Raw genomic sequence first — 17457 nt, 5'->3', positions numbered from 1 at the left:
ACTTATGATTTTTAGCAGGGATGAAGACGCAACGGGCAATGTTTTGCTTTCAAATAAACCTGTCATGTTGGTATAAGAACATCATTCTACTTTATTACAACTTTACAGGCTAACGTGTTGACCACACGCTTGTGTCGTGTGAGCTGCAAAATACATTTACACATACATGTTATTCAATCATTGAACCCACACTGCTCGTGAGTGTCTGCGTTACCAGGCGCTAAAATAGAAATAGGTTCTATTTGTGACGCTCAACTAGCTGCAAGTCTGGCCTCTCCCATCTCCTCATTGGTGTTTAGGAGCATATACCCACGTGGGTGATTGAAAGATGAACTGACGTCCACACTCTAGTTGGTTGTAGTAATGCAGTAAAGTTGGTTGCCAACTGTCTTGTTTTGCACGCTTTGTACAAAATAATAAAATGCAGTACTACCGGATATTTCTTAACGTAGCTCTTTATTAGCTAGCTATAACTGGCATGTTCACGTATCGCCAACCAGGATCAAACTGACCATGACCTAACCATTTGGGTGGTCTTAACCAATCATAGCACAGTATGATATGGCGGTAACATGCATCCAATTATAATTCAGTATGTTTACACATATGAATATTACACCAACCTCCATATAAAGTCCAAAGAAGAAGAAGCCTGAAGGAGGAGAGATGACTTGAAACAAACTCTGTTTACCCTTTTATCTGTGGATTAATTGTCAGAGTAGAGGACCTTGTGCATTTCAGGTAAAATAACAACCCAATGTTTATATCCCAGGACAAATTAGCTAGCAACAGCAAGCTAGCTAGCTAAATTGCCATAAATGTTTAATGCTTTTCGACCTGTCCCCAAATTAATATAATTAGTTCAGAGTTTGTAATGATATTTCAACCTGCGTGTCCTGATCGTGTCTGGTGTGTGGGTACAACATCAACATGCGCGTCCGGATTGGTTAGTATGTAAGATTCATTAAAATAATGTCAATGTGATTTTGAGGTCCATGGGTGGACGCCCTAATGCGTTACGCACCCAATGCATATGAATGTCGGGTAAATTAAAATCTTGCTGGTCACGTTGTCCGGCGCCAAACGGAAACCCTGGACCAGACCCTCCTCTTTCTTATTTAGGCACCCTTCAGAGTATACACCAGAGGTGGGACCAAGTCACTATTATTCGAGTCACAAGGAAGTCTCAAGTCACAAAGTAGAACAGGTCGAGTCAAGTCCAAGTCGTGCATTCTAAGAGCAAGTTAAGTCAAGTTAATTTCAAGTCAAGTTACATTTATTAAACATAAATACATTTTAAATACACCAAATACGCATACACTGAACAAAATATATAAATGCAACATGTAAAGTGTTAGCCCCATGTTTCATGAGCTGAAATAAAATATCCCAGAAATTGTCCAGACGCACAAAGGTAATTTCTCAAAAATGTTGGCCACAAATTCATTTAGATCCCTGATAGTGAGCATTTCTCCTTCGCCAAGATAATCCATCCACTGGACAGGTATGGCATCTCAAGAAGCTGATTAAACAGCATGGTCATTACACAGGTGCACCTTGTGCTGGGGACAAAAGGCCACTCTAAAATGTGAAGTTTTGTCACACAACACAATGTCTCAAGTTGAGGGATTGTGCAATTGGCATGCTGACTGCAGGAATATCTACCAGAGTCATTGCCAGATAATTTAATGTTAATTTCTCTACCATAAGCCACCTCCAACGTTGTTTTAGAGAATTTGGCAGTACATTCAACCGGCCCCAAAACCGATATGTCACGCTGCATGAGGCAAATGGTGGTCTCTACTCTTGAAAGTTGTAATAGTAGAACTCACTAAGGTGCAATTTCGAAATTGGGTAGTGCATCATAAGTTCCTCTCGTCATGTTAGTCATTGCATACCATAGAGAGATTTATAACTTGTCAGAAATGTCCAGATCAACTAGCCCATGTCAGCTAATGTTTTTTTCTATGTAGGTGTTTTAGCCCATTCAGCTCCCGTTTAACCCAATCAAAGCTCTTCTGTCCTGGCACCCCAATGGTGGAACCAGTTTCCCCCTGAAACTAGTACAGCAGAGTCCCTGCTCAACTTCCAAAAACATCTGCAACCCTGCCTCTTCAAAATAATATCTTAAATTAACCCCCCCACCAATATTTTTTTACTTTGGCTACTAGGACCGACTTTGCTGAGAACTACTTTGAGGGAAACTGTATTTGCTACTACTGCAATGTGGTTCTAATCCAGCCATTTTAAGATGAATTAACTAATTGTAAGTTACTCTGGATAGGAGTTCCTGCTAAATTACTCAAATGTAATGTCTCAACAAAATATCTGCATGAACTTCATAAACTGCATTCATTCTATCAATAAAAGTGTCTTGGGAAAAATGTCAATAGTTGAATGGAAGTAATTAAACTGGCACTTGTGAAGATATAGCCTACACAGTACAAACACAATATCTAACAGACTTTTTAGGCTTATATATGCGTTATACAGTGCCTTCAGAAAGTATTCATACCCCTTGACTTATTCCACATTTTGTTGTGTTACAGTCAGAGTTCAAAACAGATTAAAAAATGAATAATTCCCCTCACCCATCTACAAACAATAACCCATAATAAAAGTGAAAACATGTTTAGACATTTTAGCAAATTTATTGAAAATAAAATACAGAAATTGACATAAGTATTCACACCCGAGTCAATACTTTGTAGAAGCACCTTTGGCAGCGATTACAGCTGTGAGTCTTTCTGGGTAAGTGTTATGGGAATTTTATGAATAATGACTAAATGATGTATACATTTAACATAGAATTATAACTAACAGAATTATATCCTGTCTGATGAATCATGTTTGTCCATAAGGAAGAGGGACTGTTAGCAGGCAAGGAACTGTGTCAGACATCTTGTGACCACTGTGGAACTGATAATAGGGAAGGAAGTCTCCCCAACCAGGGAGGGGAGAAACCTTGGGCTTGTAGTAGATTCTACAACAGGTGGCAGACAATATATGAGATGGACTTGTAAACTATATTATCATTGTATTAGAGGGATATTTATGACGAAATGAGAGGTATATAAACCAATGTACATGTAATGATTGGCAGAACGTTCAGTAAATAAACATTTGACTATTGTAGACTGGGCCTCTGTCTGTTTTTATTTCTATCAGTATCCTACAAATCCTGATATAGCAGACTGAGTAATTTAATTTAATTGGTTAAAGAACATGAGAACTTAATTCTCTTATCAGTAAGTCTTTAAGAGCTTTCCACACCTGTATTGTGCAAATTTGCTCATTATTCTTTAAATCAATTATTCAAGCTCTGTCAAATTGGTTGTTGATCATTGCTAGACAACCATTTCCAGGTCATGCCTTAGATTTTCTAGTAGATTTAAGTCAAAACTGTAACTCAGGAACTGTAACTCAAAACTGTAACTCAAAACTGCCACTCAGGAACATCCAATGTCATCTTGGTAAGCATCTCCAGTATATATATTTGGCCTTTTGTTTTAGGTCATTGTCCTGCTGAAAGGTGAATGTCGCCATGTCTGTTGGAAAGCAGACTGAACCCGATTTTCCTGTAGGATTTCGCCTGTGATTCTCTATTCTGTTTCTTTTTATCCTAAAAAAAACTCCCTAGCCTTTGCCAATGACATGCATACACCTAACATGATGCAGCCACCACTATGTTTGAAAATATAAAGAGTTGTACTCAGTGATGTGTTTGTCTTGATTACAAAGTGTTATGTTTGGGGCAAAGTTATTTTCTTTGCTACAATTTTTGCAGGTTTACTTCAGTGCCTTATTGCAAACAGGATGCATGTTTTTTAATATTTGTATTTTGTACAGGCTTCCTTTTCACTCTGTCAATTAGGTTATTATTGTGGAGTAACTACAATGTTGTTGATCCATCCTCAGTTCTATCACAGCCATTAAACTCTGTTTTAAAGTCACAATTTGGCCTCCTGAGCGGCGCAGTGGTCTAAGGCTGTGCCACTAGAGATTCTGGGTTCAAGTCCAGGCTCTGTCACAGCCGGTCGTAACCGGTAGACCCATGGGGCGGTGCACAATTGGCCCAGCATCGTCCGGGTTAGGGGAGGGTTTGCCTGGGACAAGGATGTCCTTGTCCCATCGTGCACTAGCGACTTCTGTGGCGGGCCGGGCGCAGTGCACCCTGACACGGTCACCAGGTGCACGCCGTTTCCTCCGACACATTGGTGCGGCTGGCTTCCGGGTTAATTGGGCATTGTATCAAGAAGCAGCGCGGCTTGGTTGGTTGTGTTTTGGATGACGCACGGCTCTCGACCTTCGCCTCTCCCGAGTCCGTACGGGAGTTGCAGTTATGAGATAATTGGATACCACGAAAAAGGGTCAAAGGTAAAAAATTATAATAAAAAAAATATGTAAACATTGGTCTCATGGTGAAATCCCTGAACAGTTTCCTTCCTCTCCGGCAACTGAGTTAGGAAGAACATCTGTATCTTTGTAGTGACTGGGTGTAATGATACACCATCCAAAGTGTAATTAATTACATCACGATGCTCAAAGGGATATTCAATGTCTGCTTTTAAGTTTTACCCATCTACCAATAGGTGCCCTTCTTTGCGAGGCATTGGAAAACCTCCCTGGTCTTTGCGGTTGAATCGGTGTTTGAAATTCCCTGCTCGACTGAGGGACCTTACAGATAAATGTATGTGTGGGGTACAGAGATGAGGTAGTCATTCAAATTTCATGTTAAACACTATTATTGCACACAGAGTGAGTCCATGCAACTTGTTAAGCACATTTTTACTCCTGAACTTATTTTGGCTTGCCATAACAAAGGGGTTGAATACTTTTCAGCTTATCATTTATTATAAAATTTGTAAAAAGACAATCAATTTTAAATTCAGGCTGTAACAACAACATTTGGAGAAAGTCAAGTACTGTGAATACTTTCTGAAGGCATTGTATATCACACAATGTTTGGATGCAATATTCTACCCAGGAATATCCAACACTGAAATATGTTACTCTCATTATTCCGAATGCATCTGTGGATTTTTTCAGCTGACATTAAAAATTAATCTTTGACTTTATTCTAAAAGTTAGAAGCTATCGAGCAGAATGGTTACTTTCTATGTTATACAGCGGCATGTTTTTTCTGCTGGTGTGTCCTTAGGTAGCTCCTCTCTGAGAACCTCTTCCCACAGTGCATACAGGTGAACGGCCTCTCTCCCTCGTGGACCTTCAGGTGCATCTTCAGGTTGCCAGCCAGGGCAAAGCGCATGTGACACTGGGTACAGCTGAAAGGTTTCTCCCCTGTGTGGACCCTCTGATGCCTCTTCAGGTCACCAGCCTGGGAGAACCTCTTCTCACACTGGGGGCAGCTGAAGGGTTTCTCCCCTGTGTGGACCCTCTGGTGCCTCTTCAGGTGGTCTTGGCGGGAGAACCTCTTCTCACACTGGGTGCAGCTGAAGGGATTATCCCCTGTGTGGACCCTCTGGTGGATCTCCACCTTCTGGAGGCAGCTGAAGCCTTTGTTACAGAACATGCAAAGGAACCGCTTCTCTTTACTATTGCCTGATGCTGCTCCCCCTCCTCGAACCTTGTCTCCAGCCCTTTCGTTGGAGTTAAATACCTGATCGAAAAAGACGCGGCCATGTGAATCGGAAGGTACCATCGACGTGGACACTGGGACGCGATCCCTGAACGCGTGTGAAGGGGAGTGGGTCGCGACATTTAGACTGGTCTCTAACCCATCCCTGCAGTCTAAGAAGTTACTGGTGTTGCCCTGCAAGTATCCTTTCCATATAGGAGTCTCGTCTGCATTACATGTCAGAGGTGTGTCGCCTTCCACTTTCACCTCATCTATCCCTATAACATCCCCTTTCTTATCTAGGCACCCTTCAGAGTATACGCTACTACTGTATGGGTTCCAGTCCCCTCTAGACAGATCAGTCTGTGTCTCTAATACCAAGGGCATGATGCCAGGGTCCATCTCTGTCGTATAAGAACGAGACAGATCATTACCAGTCTCTAATACATCACTTGAGTCTTGATGGGAATGAACTGTCCTTGGGCTCGAGTTTTCATAAAGTAAATATTTTGAGTCAGGAGCAGGAGAACAGCCCAGTCTCCCCAGCAACAGTCTCTCTGGGTCTGATCCGTGGTCAGATCCTGTGTGTAAGATCCTGTGTGTCTCGGTGTCTGTCTCTGACTTCAGGACGGCGTTCAGTGTTCCACTGACATCCGTGATGCTGGGTCGGGTCCTGGGCTGGGGCGTGGTGGCAAGGTCCACCACGGCTACAGGGGGCGCCACTCCAGCCGCTGCGCCAGCCTGGATGTCTCTGCTGTGTTGTGGGTCTTCCTCTCCTTCAGTCCTCTCCTGCTTGACCAAAGACAATGCTCCAGGACCTACAGCCTCTGCATCCGCAGGCTGACAAGAGAGGAGATGATTATTATCGGTAAAGGAGTTGAATTCGATAAATGTCATAGGGAAGTCTCACAAGCTCCCCTATGGCAGATACATATCCCAATTTGCTTACATGTATATCCTAATGTATGTGGCATATGTTCTAGGATTCATCCAATAGCACTGAGCAGCGAGTTGTGCCGGGAAAATAATTCTGGGGCCCGTAGTATTTCTTGATCTGGTAACCTAACCAGGACCTTATACAGCCTGGGGTGATTAATCTGTAGTAAAAAGGGTTTAATATAGGCTAATATATGATGGGACTAAAGTTTTTCTAATCAGGTTTCATGTTTCATGTTTTGTGTGGACCCCAGGAAGAGTAGCTTCTGCAACAGCTAAATGGGGATCCTAATAAAATACATGGTTTAAAAAAAAGAGGATAAACATGGTTGGACAATAAAACTCACAGGGCTGTGCATGCTTTATGCAGGTTTGAATCGCGTAGTCCTGCCCTATGCAACTGTCAGCTATTGTGTTTGATTAAGTCCAGTTAATAATTGAATTGAAAAAGACTAGGTAGCCTAGTCAGCCCAAGTTTGAATATAAACCAAATCTGATCCCATTCACATTTTCTCACTAACAAATGGGCTATAGATACACAATGTTACCGCTTTGTTTACCCTGGCCAGAGCGACAGGGAGCATAGTAGGCTAGACTATGCAGCTGCGGTTTTTAGTAGCCTACAGTTGATCAGACTGAAAAACTGTGTCATCTCCAAGCAATACAGCATATCAGATAGCCAGTGTTTAGGTGTATATGCTGCCACATTTATGTAAGAGTTTTTTATGGTGTCTAAATAAATAAATACTAGGGGAATGTGGAGAGCACACCTTGATTTCAGTGAATCTGATTGGTAAAAACACTCAGAGTGCAGCAGCACTCAGATGTGGACAGAAAAATGTGAGCGAGTTGAAAAATCAGTGTATGAGACCTGTCAATTTTCTATAATGCCTGCCACAAGAAGTAGTCATTCTTGAATGTGCATTATGCATGATTCTGTTTAAATTGGTAACATAAGCGAAATTTTATAGACACTCTTGAAAGCCAGATCAGTGATTACTGCAAAAAAAATACTATTTTGATAAAACAATATATTATTTGTGGGTCTTATGGTTGTGGAAGGCTTATATTCAGCCTAGGTATAATTTCACAAGCCCTGAATTCATTAGATTATTTCTGACTGCTTAAAATCCAGCGTATTTGACCATTAAATTGTACAACATAGCTTATTTAGAGAAAACCTTTTTAAAAATGAGATAGTGCATTCGGAAAGTATTCTGACCACTAGCCTTATTCTAAAATTGATTAAATAAAATGAAAAACGAATTAAATCTACACACAATACCCCATAATTATAAAGTGAAAACAGGTTATACATTTTTGGTAATTTATATTTAAAAAACATTTAAAATACCTTATTAATATAAGTATTCAGACCCTTCGCTATGAGACTCGAAATTGAGCTCAGGTGCATCCTGTTTCCATTGATCATCCTTGAGATGTTTCTACAACTTGATTGGATTCCACCTGTGGTAAATTCAATTGATAGGACATGATTTGGGAAGGCAAACGCGTGTCTATATAAGGTCCTACAGTTGACAGTGCATGTCAGAGCAAACACCAAACCATGAGGTCGAAGGAATAGTGCGTAGAGCTCCGAGACAGGATTGTGTTGAGGCACAGATCTGCTATCTGCAGCATTGAATGTCCCCAAGAACACAGTGGCCTCCATCATTCTTAAATGGAAGAAGTTTGGAACTACCAAGACGCTTCCTAGAGCTGGCCGCACAGCCAAACTGAGCTATCGAGGGAAAAGGGCCTTGGTCAGGCAGGTGACCAAGAACCCAATGGTTAGTCTGACAGAGCTCCTCTGTGGAGATGGGAGAACCTGCAGCACTCCACCAATCAGACCTTTATGGTAAAGTGGCCAGATGGAAGCCACTCCTCAGTAAAAGGCACATAACAGTCCACTTGGAGTTTGCCAAAAGGCACTTAAAGACTCTCGAACCATGAGAAGCAAGATTTTCTGGTCTGATGAAACCAAGATTGAACTCTTTGGCCTGAATGCAAAGCATCACGTCTGGAGGAAACCTGCCACCATCCCTACGGTGAAGCATGGTGGTGGCAACATCATGCTGTGGGGATGTTTTTCCTCGGCAGGGACTGGGAGACTAGTCAGGATTGAGGGAAAGATGAACGGAGCAAAGTACAGAGATCCTTGATGAAAACCTGCTCTAGAGCGCTCAGGCCCTCAGACTGGGGCAGAGGCTCACCTTCCAACAGGACAACAACCCTAAGCACACAGCGAAGACGCAAAGGGGTTGCTTTGGAACAAGTTTCTGAATGTCCTTGAGTGGCCCAGCCAGAGCCCAGACTTAAACCAGATCTAACATCTCTAGAGAGACCTGAAAACAGCTGTGCAGAGACGCTACCCATCCAACCTGAGAGCTTGTAAGGATGTGCAGAGAGGAATGGGAGAAACTCCCCAAATACAGATGTGCCATGCCTGTAGCATCATACCCAAGAAGACTCAAGGCTGTAATTGCTGCTTCAACAAAGTATTAAGTAAAGGGTCTGAATACCTATGTAAATGAGACATTTCAGTAAAAAATATATATATGCATAAATGTAAGAAAACCCGTTTTTGCTTTGTCTTTATGGGGTATTATGTGTAGATTGATGAGGGGGAAAATAACAATTTAATCAATTATAGAATAAGGATGTAACGTAACAAAATGTGGAAAAAGTGAAATGGTCTGAATATTTTCTGAAAGCACTGTATATTGTGAATCGGCCCTTTAAGTTTGAAAAAAAAAAAAGAATACGATTTTTTTTTATCGAATCCTATTACACCAGCTCCAACGCTTGTCGTATGTGGCAGGGCTTGCAGACGATAACGGATTACAAAGGGAATCCCAGCCGTGAGATGCCCAGTGTGATGCAGCACTCCCAAATGAGCAAAATGCCTTTTATGCTAGCTTCGAGGAATACAACACTGAGTCTTGCGTGAAAGCCCCTGTTATTCCGGATGACTGTGTGACCCTGCGACTGAACACCTTACCTCTGCAACTGGATCCTGGACTTCCTGCCAGGCCAGCCCCAAGTGGTGAGGGTAGGCAACAACACCTCCGCCACGTTGACCCTCAAAACCAGGGCCCCTCTGCAGAGCTCTACACTGACCTTTTTTACAAGGAGCACATGTGAGCATAAGATGAAAAATGTAGGAGCACAATGAAAAATATTTGCTGTAACAAGCAGTTCTCTTTGTAGTAATGGTGCAAGCATGACAGTCATGAATCTGCAGGGCTCGACATTAACACTTGTCCTTTTGTCCGGGACAAGTAAAAAAAAGAAGTCCGACAAGAAAAATGTAGATGCGTTGTCCGAATGGATAAGTAAAAATAAACACACAAAAAACACAATATCAAACAATGACTCCGATCAGAGGCCAACATTGGAATACTATTCACATTTATTTTTCATGTTAAAGTGTAGGTGATATGCATGTTGGTTACAGCCTCATGTCCAAATCGATGCCGACATGAGGAGCCAGAAATTGTAGCCGTTCTAACAGACAACAATAAGTGGGTCTGTCCAGGTGCTGTTGGCTGTGCCTCTGTACTACATGGACATTGTTGGCGCCCCCCCCTTGGGTTTATGCCGCAGGGGAGATCTTCGTGGGCTATGCTCGGCCTTGTCTCAGGATGGTAAGTTGGTGGTTGAAGATATCCTTCCAGTGGTGTGGGGGCGGGGTTATATCCTGCTTGTTTGGCCCTGTGCGGGGGTATCGTAGGACGGGGCTACATTGCCTCCCGACCCCTCCTACCTCAGCCGCCAGTATTTATGCTGCAATAGTTTATGTGTCAGGGGGCTAAGGTCAGTCTGTTATATCTGGAGTATTTCTCCTGTCTTATCCGGTGTCCTGTGCGAATTTAAGTATGCTCTCTTTTTCTCTCTCGGAGGAAGACCTGAGCCCTAGGACCATGCCTGGCCTGATGACTACCTGGCCTGATGACTCCTTGCTGTCCCCAGTCCACCTGGTCGTGATGCTGCTCCAGTTTCAACTGTTCTGCCTGTGGCTATGGAACCCTGACCTGTTCACCGGACGTGCTACCTGTCCCAGACTTGCTGTTTTCAACTCTCTAGAGACAGCAGGAGTGGTAGAGATACTCTCAATGATCGGCTATGAGAAGTCAACTGACATTTACTCCTGAGGTGCTGACCTGTTGCACCCTCTGCAACCACTGTGATTACTATTATTATTATTATTATTATTATTAGAGCCTGCTGGTCATCTATGAACATTTTAACATCTTTGCCATGTTCTGTTATAATCTCCACCCTGCACAGACAGAAGAGGACTGGCCACCCCTCATAGCCTGGTTCCTCTCTCTGTTTCTTCCTAGGTTCCGGCCTTTCTAGGGAGTTTTTCCTAGCCACCGTGCTTCTACACCTGCATTGCTTGCTGTTTGGGGTTTTAGGCTGTGTTTCTGTACAGCACTTTGTGACATCAGCTGATGTAAGAACGGCTTTATAAATACATTTAATTGATTGATTGACAGGGATTGGCTTACCCAAACTACAACTCATGCTCCGTTTAATTTATTGGCTTCCTGGTAAGATCCTAATTTGATAAATCCATAAATATCTTTGTTTTTGTCACAGGAGGCTGCTGAGGGAAGGACGGCTCATAATAATGGCTGGAACGGAGCGAATGGAATGGCATCAAATACATGGAAACCATATGTTTATTTTTTTATATACACCCCCCCTACCCTTATTTGAGTAAACTAAGGACAACAATACTTCTACTTACAGCTACTTCGTTCCCATCTACAGTACCTGTAATTAAATAATTATACATATAATCCTAATTTCCTCTTTCTTCAAGTGCTAGATTATCACTCACAGCGGCCAATCCAACAGCCATTCTGAGTTTAACTCCAACCCTTCGATATCCACAGATTAACCCATCTTTCCCAGTATAATGCATTTTGCCATTTCCTTTTGCAATATATCCCTCCATTTTACTATGATGTCTTACAAAGGTCTTGAACCTCCCTATTTGTAACATTTCTACCAATAATTCCCTAACAATAAATAGCTTACCCAACAGTATAATGATATTTCCTATTGACTGATGGTTTTTCAGATCCTGCAACAACAGTTTGTTAGGGTTTTAGTCCAGAGAAATGAATTAAATAGCCACTGCTAAATAGTTAATTATTTAATTATCTGCAGTGACCCTATATTGCACTGACTATGCCAACGTGTCCCAAACTAAGGGTCGTGAATTAAAAATGGGGTCGCAAGAGAAACAATGAAATAAAATACGCTTGGTTCATTGAACCCGGGTTACGTCAGTAACCTCCGGTAGCCGCGGTTGTAATAAACTGAGCGGTTTCTGTTTCCTTCCTACAAATAAAATGTGGCTCTATCCTTTGTACGGTTTAAGCTACAAAATATTATGCCCCCATCACTGAAAGATAAGACTCAGGAATACATGTGTCTCTCCCTCTATAAATGCCCACAAGTCTCATTAGAACAGAGTGGACTAGACCAGTCACTAAATCAGACTGGTGGAGAAAGAACATCATCAATGATGATGTTCTTTTCTACACAGAAGATCATACAAAATGATCACCTGATGATTTTCTTAACTTCCCAATACCTTTCTGATCCCTTATTGAGGTCACTTGTTAATAAGGTATCGTGGCTTTCACCTGGTCAGTCTTTGTCATGGAAAGAGCAGGTGTTCTTAATGCATTTTAGAACCCGCTACCCCATGAATGGTTTTGACCACTAACGTTTAAAAAAATATGTTTTGCAAGGCCCGGTGCTGCAGGTGAGCAGGATTTGCTCATTTGCAACCATTCCACTGATTCTAAATAGAAATCTCTACCCACCCTGGGGACCGGGCCAAACAAAACGAATACACGCTCCAAACCATACATTAGGCTATCCATATTACCAGATCTTCTATTCTCTCTATTTCTATGGTGGATTTGCAGCTGCGATTTAGATAATGCATTGATATATAGCTAGCTAGCTGAAATGATAGAGAGAACAAAGAATATAGCTATTTGATCATGTCTGTGTGCATATCCAAATATTAATGACATCTGGAATCCTATATGGTTTCACTGGAATTATCAACAGACAAGAATCAGACAAACGGCAACCCTCAACAGCTCGTATAGGCTCGGTTTAGCTGAGATTCAACTGTTGACAGGTAGTCTTTCTGAAATAATTATTTTCACCTAATAGTATGCCCGTTAACTGAAATGGTGCTCACATAACTTTCCTGTGTCAGTCTGAGGTGGAACCTAAAACGAGAACTTCCTCTCTAGGACAGGAATTACTCGAAATAGGTGCAAAGACTTCTTCTGAGGTGGGCCTTTAATAGCTGAGTCAAGCCTTTCTGAAAGACAGGGCACATTTGATGTACTGTAATGTTTTATGTTACACTATGACACGAACCTCTATCACGATAACATGCTGGGTTGAGGTTCCAGTCTCCTCATTTATAGCTATGGGTTGGTCATCTCTCCACGGGTTGAGTCCCGCTGGCTTCACAAAGCTCCTGTGGCCTCCAGTGAAATGTTCTTCACCTAGGAGTGTGAATGGAGGAAAGGGGTGGTTAAGTTAGATACTGTCAATGCTCAGTGCAATATTGTACACTATTGACACTGTCTACAATTGGCAAGGATGCAAGGTAACAGTTCTCATAATTTCTTGATATCCTAATTTATTGATTGATACTTTTCCATGCACCACATTTTTTTAAATTGAGTATGACAATAGGAAATTGGTTAGAAGCTGGTTAGAATATGATACTGTCTGTCTGAAATCCAGCTTGCCTACTACTTACTTAAACTGCATACGGTGTACTAATCGTATAACATACTACTTAGAACTTACTGGTTAGTAAAAAAGAATACAGTAAGCAACAAATACCAACATACTAGGCTAATCCATTTTTCTACATTAGATAGTGTGTCGATTCTGCCTACACTCCGTCGAGGGACGAGCATCGCGGATGGGTGACGCCATCTGACGTATGACAGTGAGGCTCATTGTGCTTTCAAGACAACTGAGAATTCGGAAATAACCGAGGTCAAATAATGACGAAAAAAGAAAAACGCCCGAATTTCCGACATGCAATTTCCAGTCAGAGCGAGTTTTTTCCCCCGAGTTCCCAGTTGTTTTGAATGCAGAGAAATTGGAAGTCGGAGATGTACTTGTTCTGAATTGTTTTGAATCCGGCATAATACAGAGAACGCGTCATCTAATTGCGATGTTTCCCGCCAATCGTTAATTTAGTAACTCATCCATATCAGCTGTTGTCAAACACACGTGAGTCTTACTCGAAAGTCAACATTGATTTATACTAGATGAAAAGCCGACATGAGTATAACATACTGGCACTCAAAGCTTACTCAATTTTCGAAAATTCACATACTATAAAACTATTTTAGCATACATAAAAGGCCTATTTAGAACGAAAATATAGGTATTCGGACAAAGCAATTCTGTCGGTGCAAGAATACTTTTCTTAATTGACCTTCCTCGTAAAATACAAACATTGCACAATATGGATATCAGAGAAGTATGACATACTATCCAAAAACTGACCAAGTTCCAAATCTGGGTAACACATCTGAACACGAGCAGAGGGGAACCGGGCGACAGGCCGCGCAGCCTCCACATTCAGCTAAATGTACCTCTTGCCATTCCTCTGTATCCGTCGAGGATCTTGACACTATTGGGACGACTCGAGAGGACGCGCTCCCGTGACACCTTCAGTTCCAGAAGCTGTAGTTTCCTTCGCATTGCCCTGTTTTCTTTCTGGCTTTGAGACATTTCCAAACGAAACACTGCATAGTCGTCGTCTACGAGTTTACAGATCTCAGCAACGGCTGCATTCGCTAGCACCTCCATAATGGAGGCTATCTGAGTGTGAAAAACCACGCCGTCACAGTTTTCCATTGTTAGCTAACGCGAATTGAACACAAACTGGTGTAACGTTAAGTGTGTGATGCTGTGCAGTTAAATTAACAATGTTCCAGTGTGTTAATAAATGTCTGAATAACAATAAAAACCTTAACGTGGAAATTTTTATTGGTCACTTCCGTTTGTTTGGCGTCATAGCTTAAAGGGTGTGGTTAAAGGAAAGGGCATGCGCGCTGTTCTGTGAATTACGGTACATCTTATTACGTTACACATCAAATCTCTTATGATCTGTATCTTTCAAGACGGTAGGAGAAATTGATCATGAATACATTTATTCCATCTACACCACCTCAGCAAGATAAATATTCAATAGTCCTTGTTCTATCCAATGTTTACTGTCTCTCTAAAAACAGGTATTTACACAAGCCTGTTTCAAATGATAAATTATAGGATTAATGAGGGGTATGTGGTTATTTACCCTCTTACCCCAAGACACTAAACATAACTACAGTGCATTTGGAAATGATTCAGAACCCATTACTTTTTCCACATTTTGGTACATTACAGCCGTATTCTAAAATTGTTCAAATCCAAAAATACAAAATACCCCAAAATGACAAAGCAAAAACAGGTTTAGGAATGTTAGCACATTTATATAAATGTGATATTTCATTTTTTTTTTTGTTATAGGTATTTAGACCCTTTACTCAGTACTGTGTTGAAGCACCTTGGGCATCAATTACAGCCTCAAGTCTTGGGTATGACGCTACAAGCTTGGCACATCTGTATTTGGGGAGTCTCCCAATCTTCTCTGCACATCCTCAAGCTCTGTCAGGTTGGATGGGGAGCTTCACTCCACAGCTATTTTCAGGTCTCTCCAGAGATGTTTGATCGGGTTCAAGTCCGGGCTCTGGCTGGGCCACTCAAGGACATGCAGAGACTTGTCCCGAAGCCACTCCTGCGTTGTCTTGGCTGTGTGCTTAAGTTTGTTGTCCTGTTGGAAGGTGAACCTTTGCTCCAGTCTGAGGTCCTGACCATGCTTCTCATGGTCTGAGAGTCCTTTAGGTGCCTTTTGGCAAACTCCAAGCGGGCTGTCATGTGCCTTTTACTGAGGAGTGGCTTCCGTCTGGCCACTCTACCATAAAGGCCTGATTGATGGAGTGCTGCAGGGATGGTTGTCCTTCTGGAAGGTTCTCCCATCTCCACAGAGAAACTCTGGAGATCTGTCAGAGTGACCATCGGGTTCTTGATCACCTGCCTGACCAACGCCCTTCTCCCCAGATTGTTCAGTTTGGCCGGGCGCCCAGCTCTAGGATGAGTCTTGGTGGTTCCAAACTTCTCCCATTTAAGAATGATGAAGGCCACTGTGTTCTTGGAGACCTTCAATGCTGCAGAAATGTTTTGGTGCCCTTCCCAAGATCTGTGCCTCGACACAATCCTGTCTCGGAGCTCTACGGACAATTCCTTCGACCTCATGGCTTGGTTTTTGCTCTGACATGCACTGTCAACTGTGGGATCTTTCAGGTGTGTGACTTTCCAAATCATGTCTAATCAATTAAATTTACCACAGGTGGACTCCAATCAAGTTGCAGAAACATCTCAAGCATGATAAATGGAAACAGGATGCACCTGAGCTAAATTTTGAGTCTCATCGTAAAGGGTCTGAATACTTATGTAAATTGCACTGTTTTTTATTTTTAATACATTTGCAAAAACATTTTTACAACTGTTTTCGCTTTGCCATTATGGGGTATTGTGTGTAGAATGATAAGGGGGAACATTTATTGAATCCATTTTAGAATAAGGCTGTAACGTAACAAAATGTGGAAAAAGTCAAGGGGTCTAAATACTTTCCGAATGCATTGTACGTCAGCTACAGAAAGGTTCCCAGATGTCCTCTGTGTAAATCTCAAGCCACACTGCTACGATTTCTCCCCATTGTGGACACTCCTATGTCTGATAAGGCTACTCAGGAAGGAGAAGCTCTTGTAACATACTTTGCACTTGAAGGGCCTCTCCTTACTGTGAACGGTCTGGTGCTTCTTCACATAGTTTGCCTCAATAAAGCGCTTCGCACACGTGGAGCAGGCGTATGGCTTGTCTGCTTCCGTCTTAAGGCACGGCCTCCCACGTTGTGACCCAATGACACCAGAGGTAGAAGCAGGAGCCACTGCACTCAGGTGGTTAGTCTTTGAGATCCCTCCTTGATCTCTAGACATTGTTTGGGTGTTGTTGGGATTGTGTGTTGTGTTATAGGCTAGGTACCTCTTGTGGTGAACGCCCATCCTTAACCTGTCTGTATTGATGGGGTAACCATGAGGTAGGTGAGGAAGTCTAGACCCAGGTCCAAGCCCAGGCTTTCTATGAACCCAGGTACAAGGCATTCGACGAGACTCTGCAGAAGACATACTTCCTGTTAGAACACCCACCACTGTCTGTGAAGACTGAAGCCCAGGGTGACCTGCTCTGTTCCATCATGGATACTGTGGTGTTTGTATCATAGGAACAGGAGGGTCTATCTCTATTAAGCCCTGCTTCATCCCTGCTCTGAGACTGTGAAGAGAAGGGTCTGGGCTGCAGACTGGATCCTTGACTGGAGCCTCTGTCTCTCTGATGACCACCAGGACTGAGGTTGTTCAGACCACCTGTCCACTGGTTGTCTTCTGTATGGTGGAGTCTCTGTCCCTCGCGGTTGGGTCCTGGTTGTGACTCGGGAAGGAAGAGCGACAACTCCTGATCCAGGGTTCTGATCCGGGTCCAGGGTTTGTGACAGGCCACCTCAGAGGTCCAGTCTCTTCCGCCAGCAACACTGGATATCAGAAGGTCCTCATGGACTGCAGACTGTAAACACACAATTGAACAGAAAAGCATTAAGGTTTATATAAGAAAATCTGCTGTACACACAGAAACATGACACTATAAAATGTTCTCCACAGTCAAGCCCATCTCTAACGCTGATACAAATGTATTATAACAAATTTCCATGTGTTGACTCAATAATTAAGTATAATGTTTTGGTTCGAATGAAATGGGAAACTCAGTCCGTGCAA

General features: G+C 42.4%; 1 protein-coding gene across 4 annotated transcripts; it reads right to left on the bottom strand.

The window, feature by feature from the left end:
• Window positions 1-4832: 4832 nt before the first annotated feature.
• Window positions 4833-14991, bottom strand: LOC139577648 (uncharacterized). 4 transcript variants are annotated; one of them, XM_071404795.1, is made up of 3 exons: window positions 14075-14991; window positions 12935-13065; window positions 4833-6418 (listed from the first exon to the last, which is right to left on the bottom strand). In XM_071404795.1, the coding sequence occupies exons 1-3, from the start codon at window positions 14112-14114 to the stop codon at window positions 5123-5125; spliced, it is 1467 nt and encodes a 488-aa protein (XP_071260896.1). In that variant the 5' UTR covers window positions 14115-14991; the 3' UTR covers window positions 4833-5122. The 4 variants fall into 4 exon arrangements, with proteins under 4 accessions (XP_071260896.1, XP_071260895.1, XP_071260897.1 ...); XM_071404794.1 differs by having other exon boundaries at window positions 14179-14991; XM_071404796.1 differs by having other exon boundaries at window positions 14090-14223.
• Between the last annotated feature and the right edge of the window lie 2466 nt (window positions 14992-17457).

This window comes from Salvelinus alpinus, chromosome 6 (genome assembly GCF_045679555.1).
Source record: "Salvelinus alpinus chromosome 6, SLU_Salpinus.1, whole genome shotgun sequence".
NCBI lineage: Eukaryota > Metazoa > Chordata > Actinopteri > Salmoniformes > Salmonidae > Salvelinus > Salvelinus alpinus.
The sequence above is the reverse complement of the archived record's forward strand: the minus strand, read 5'-3'. Positions and strand labels throughout refer to the sequence as shown.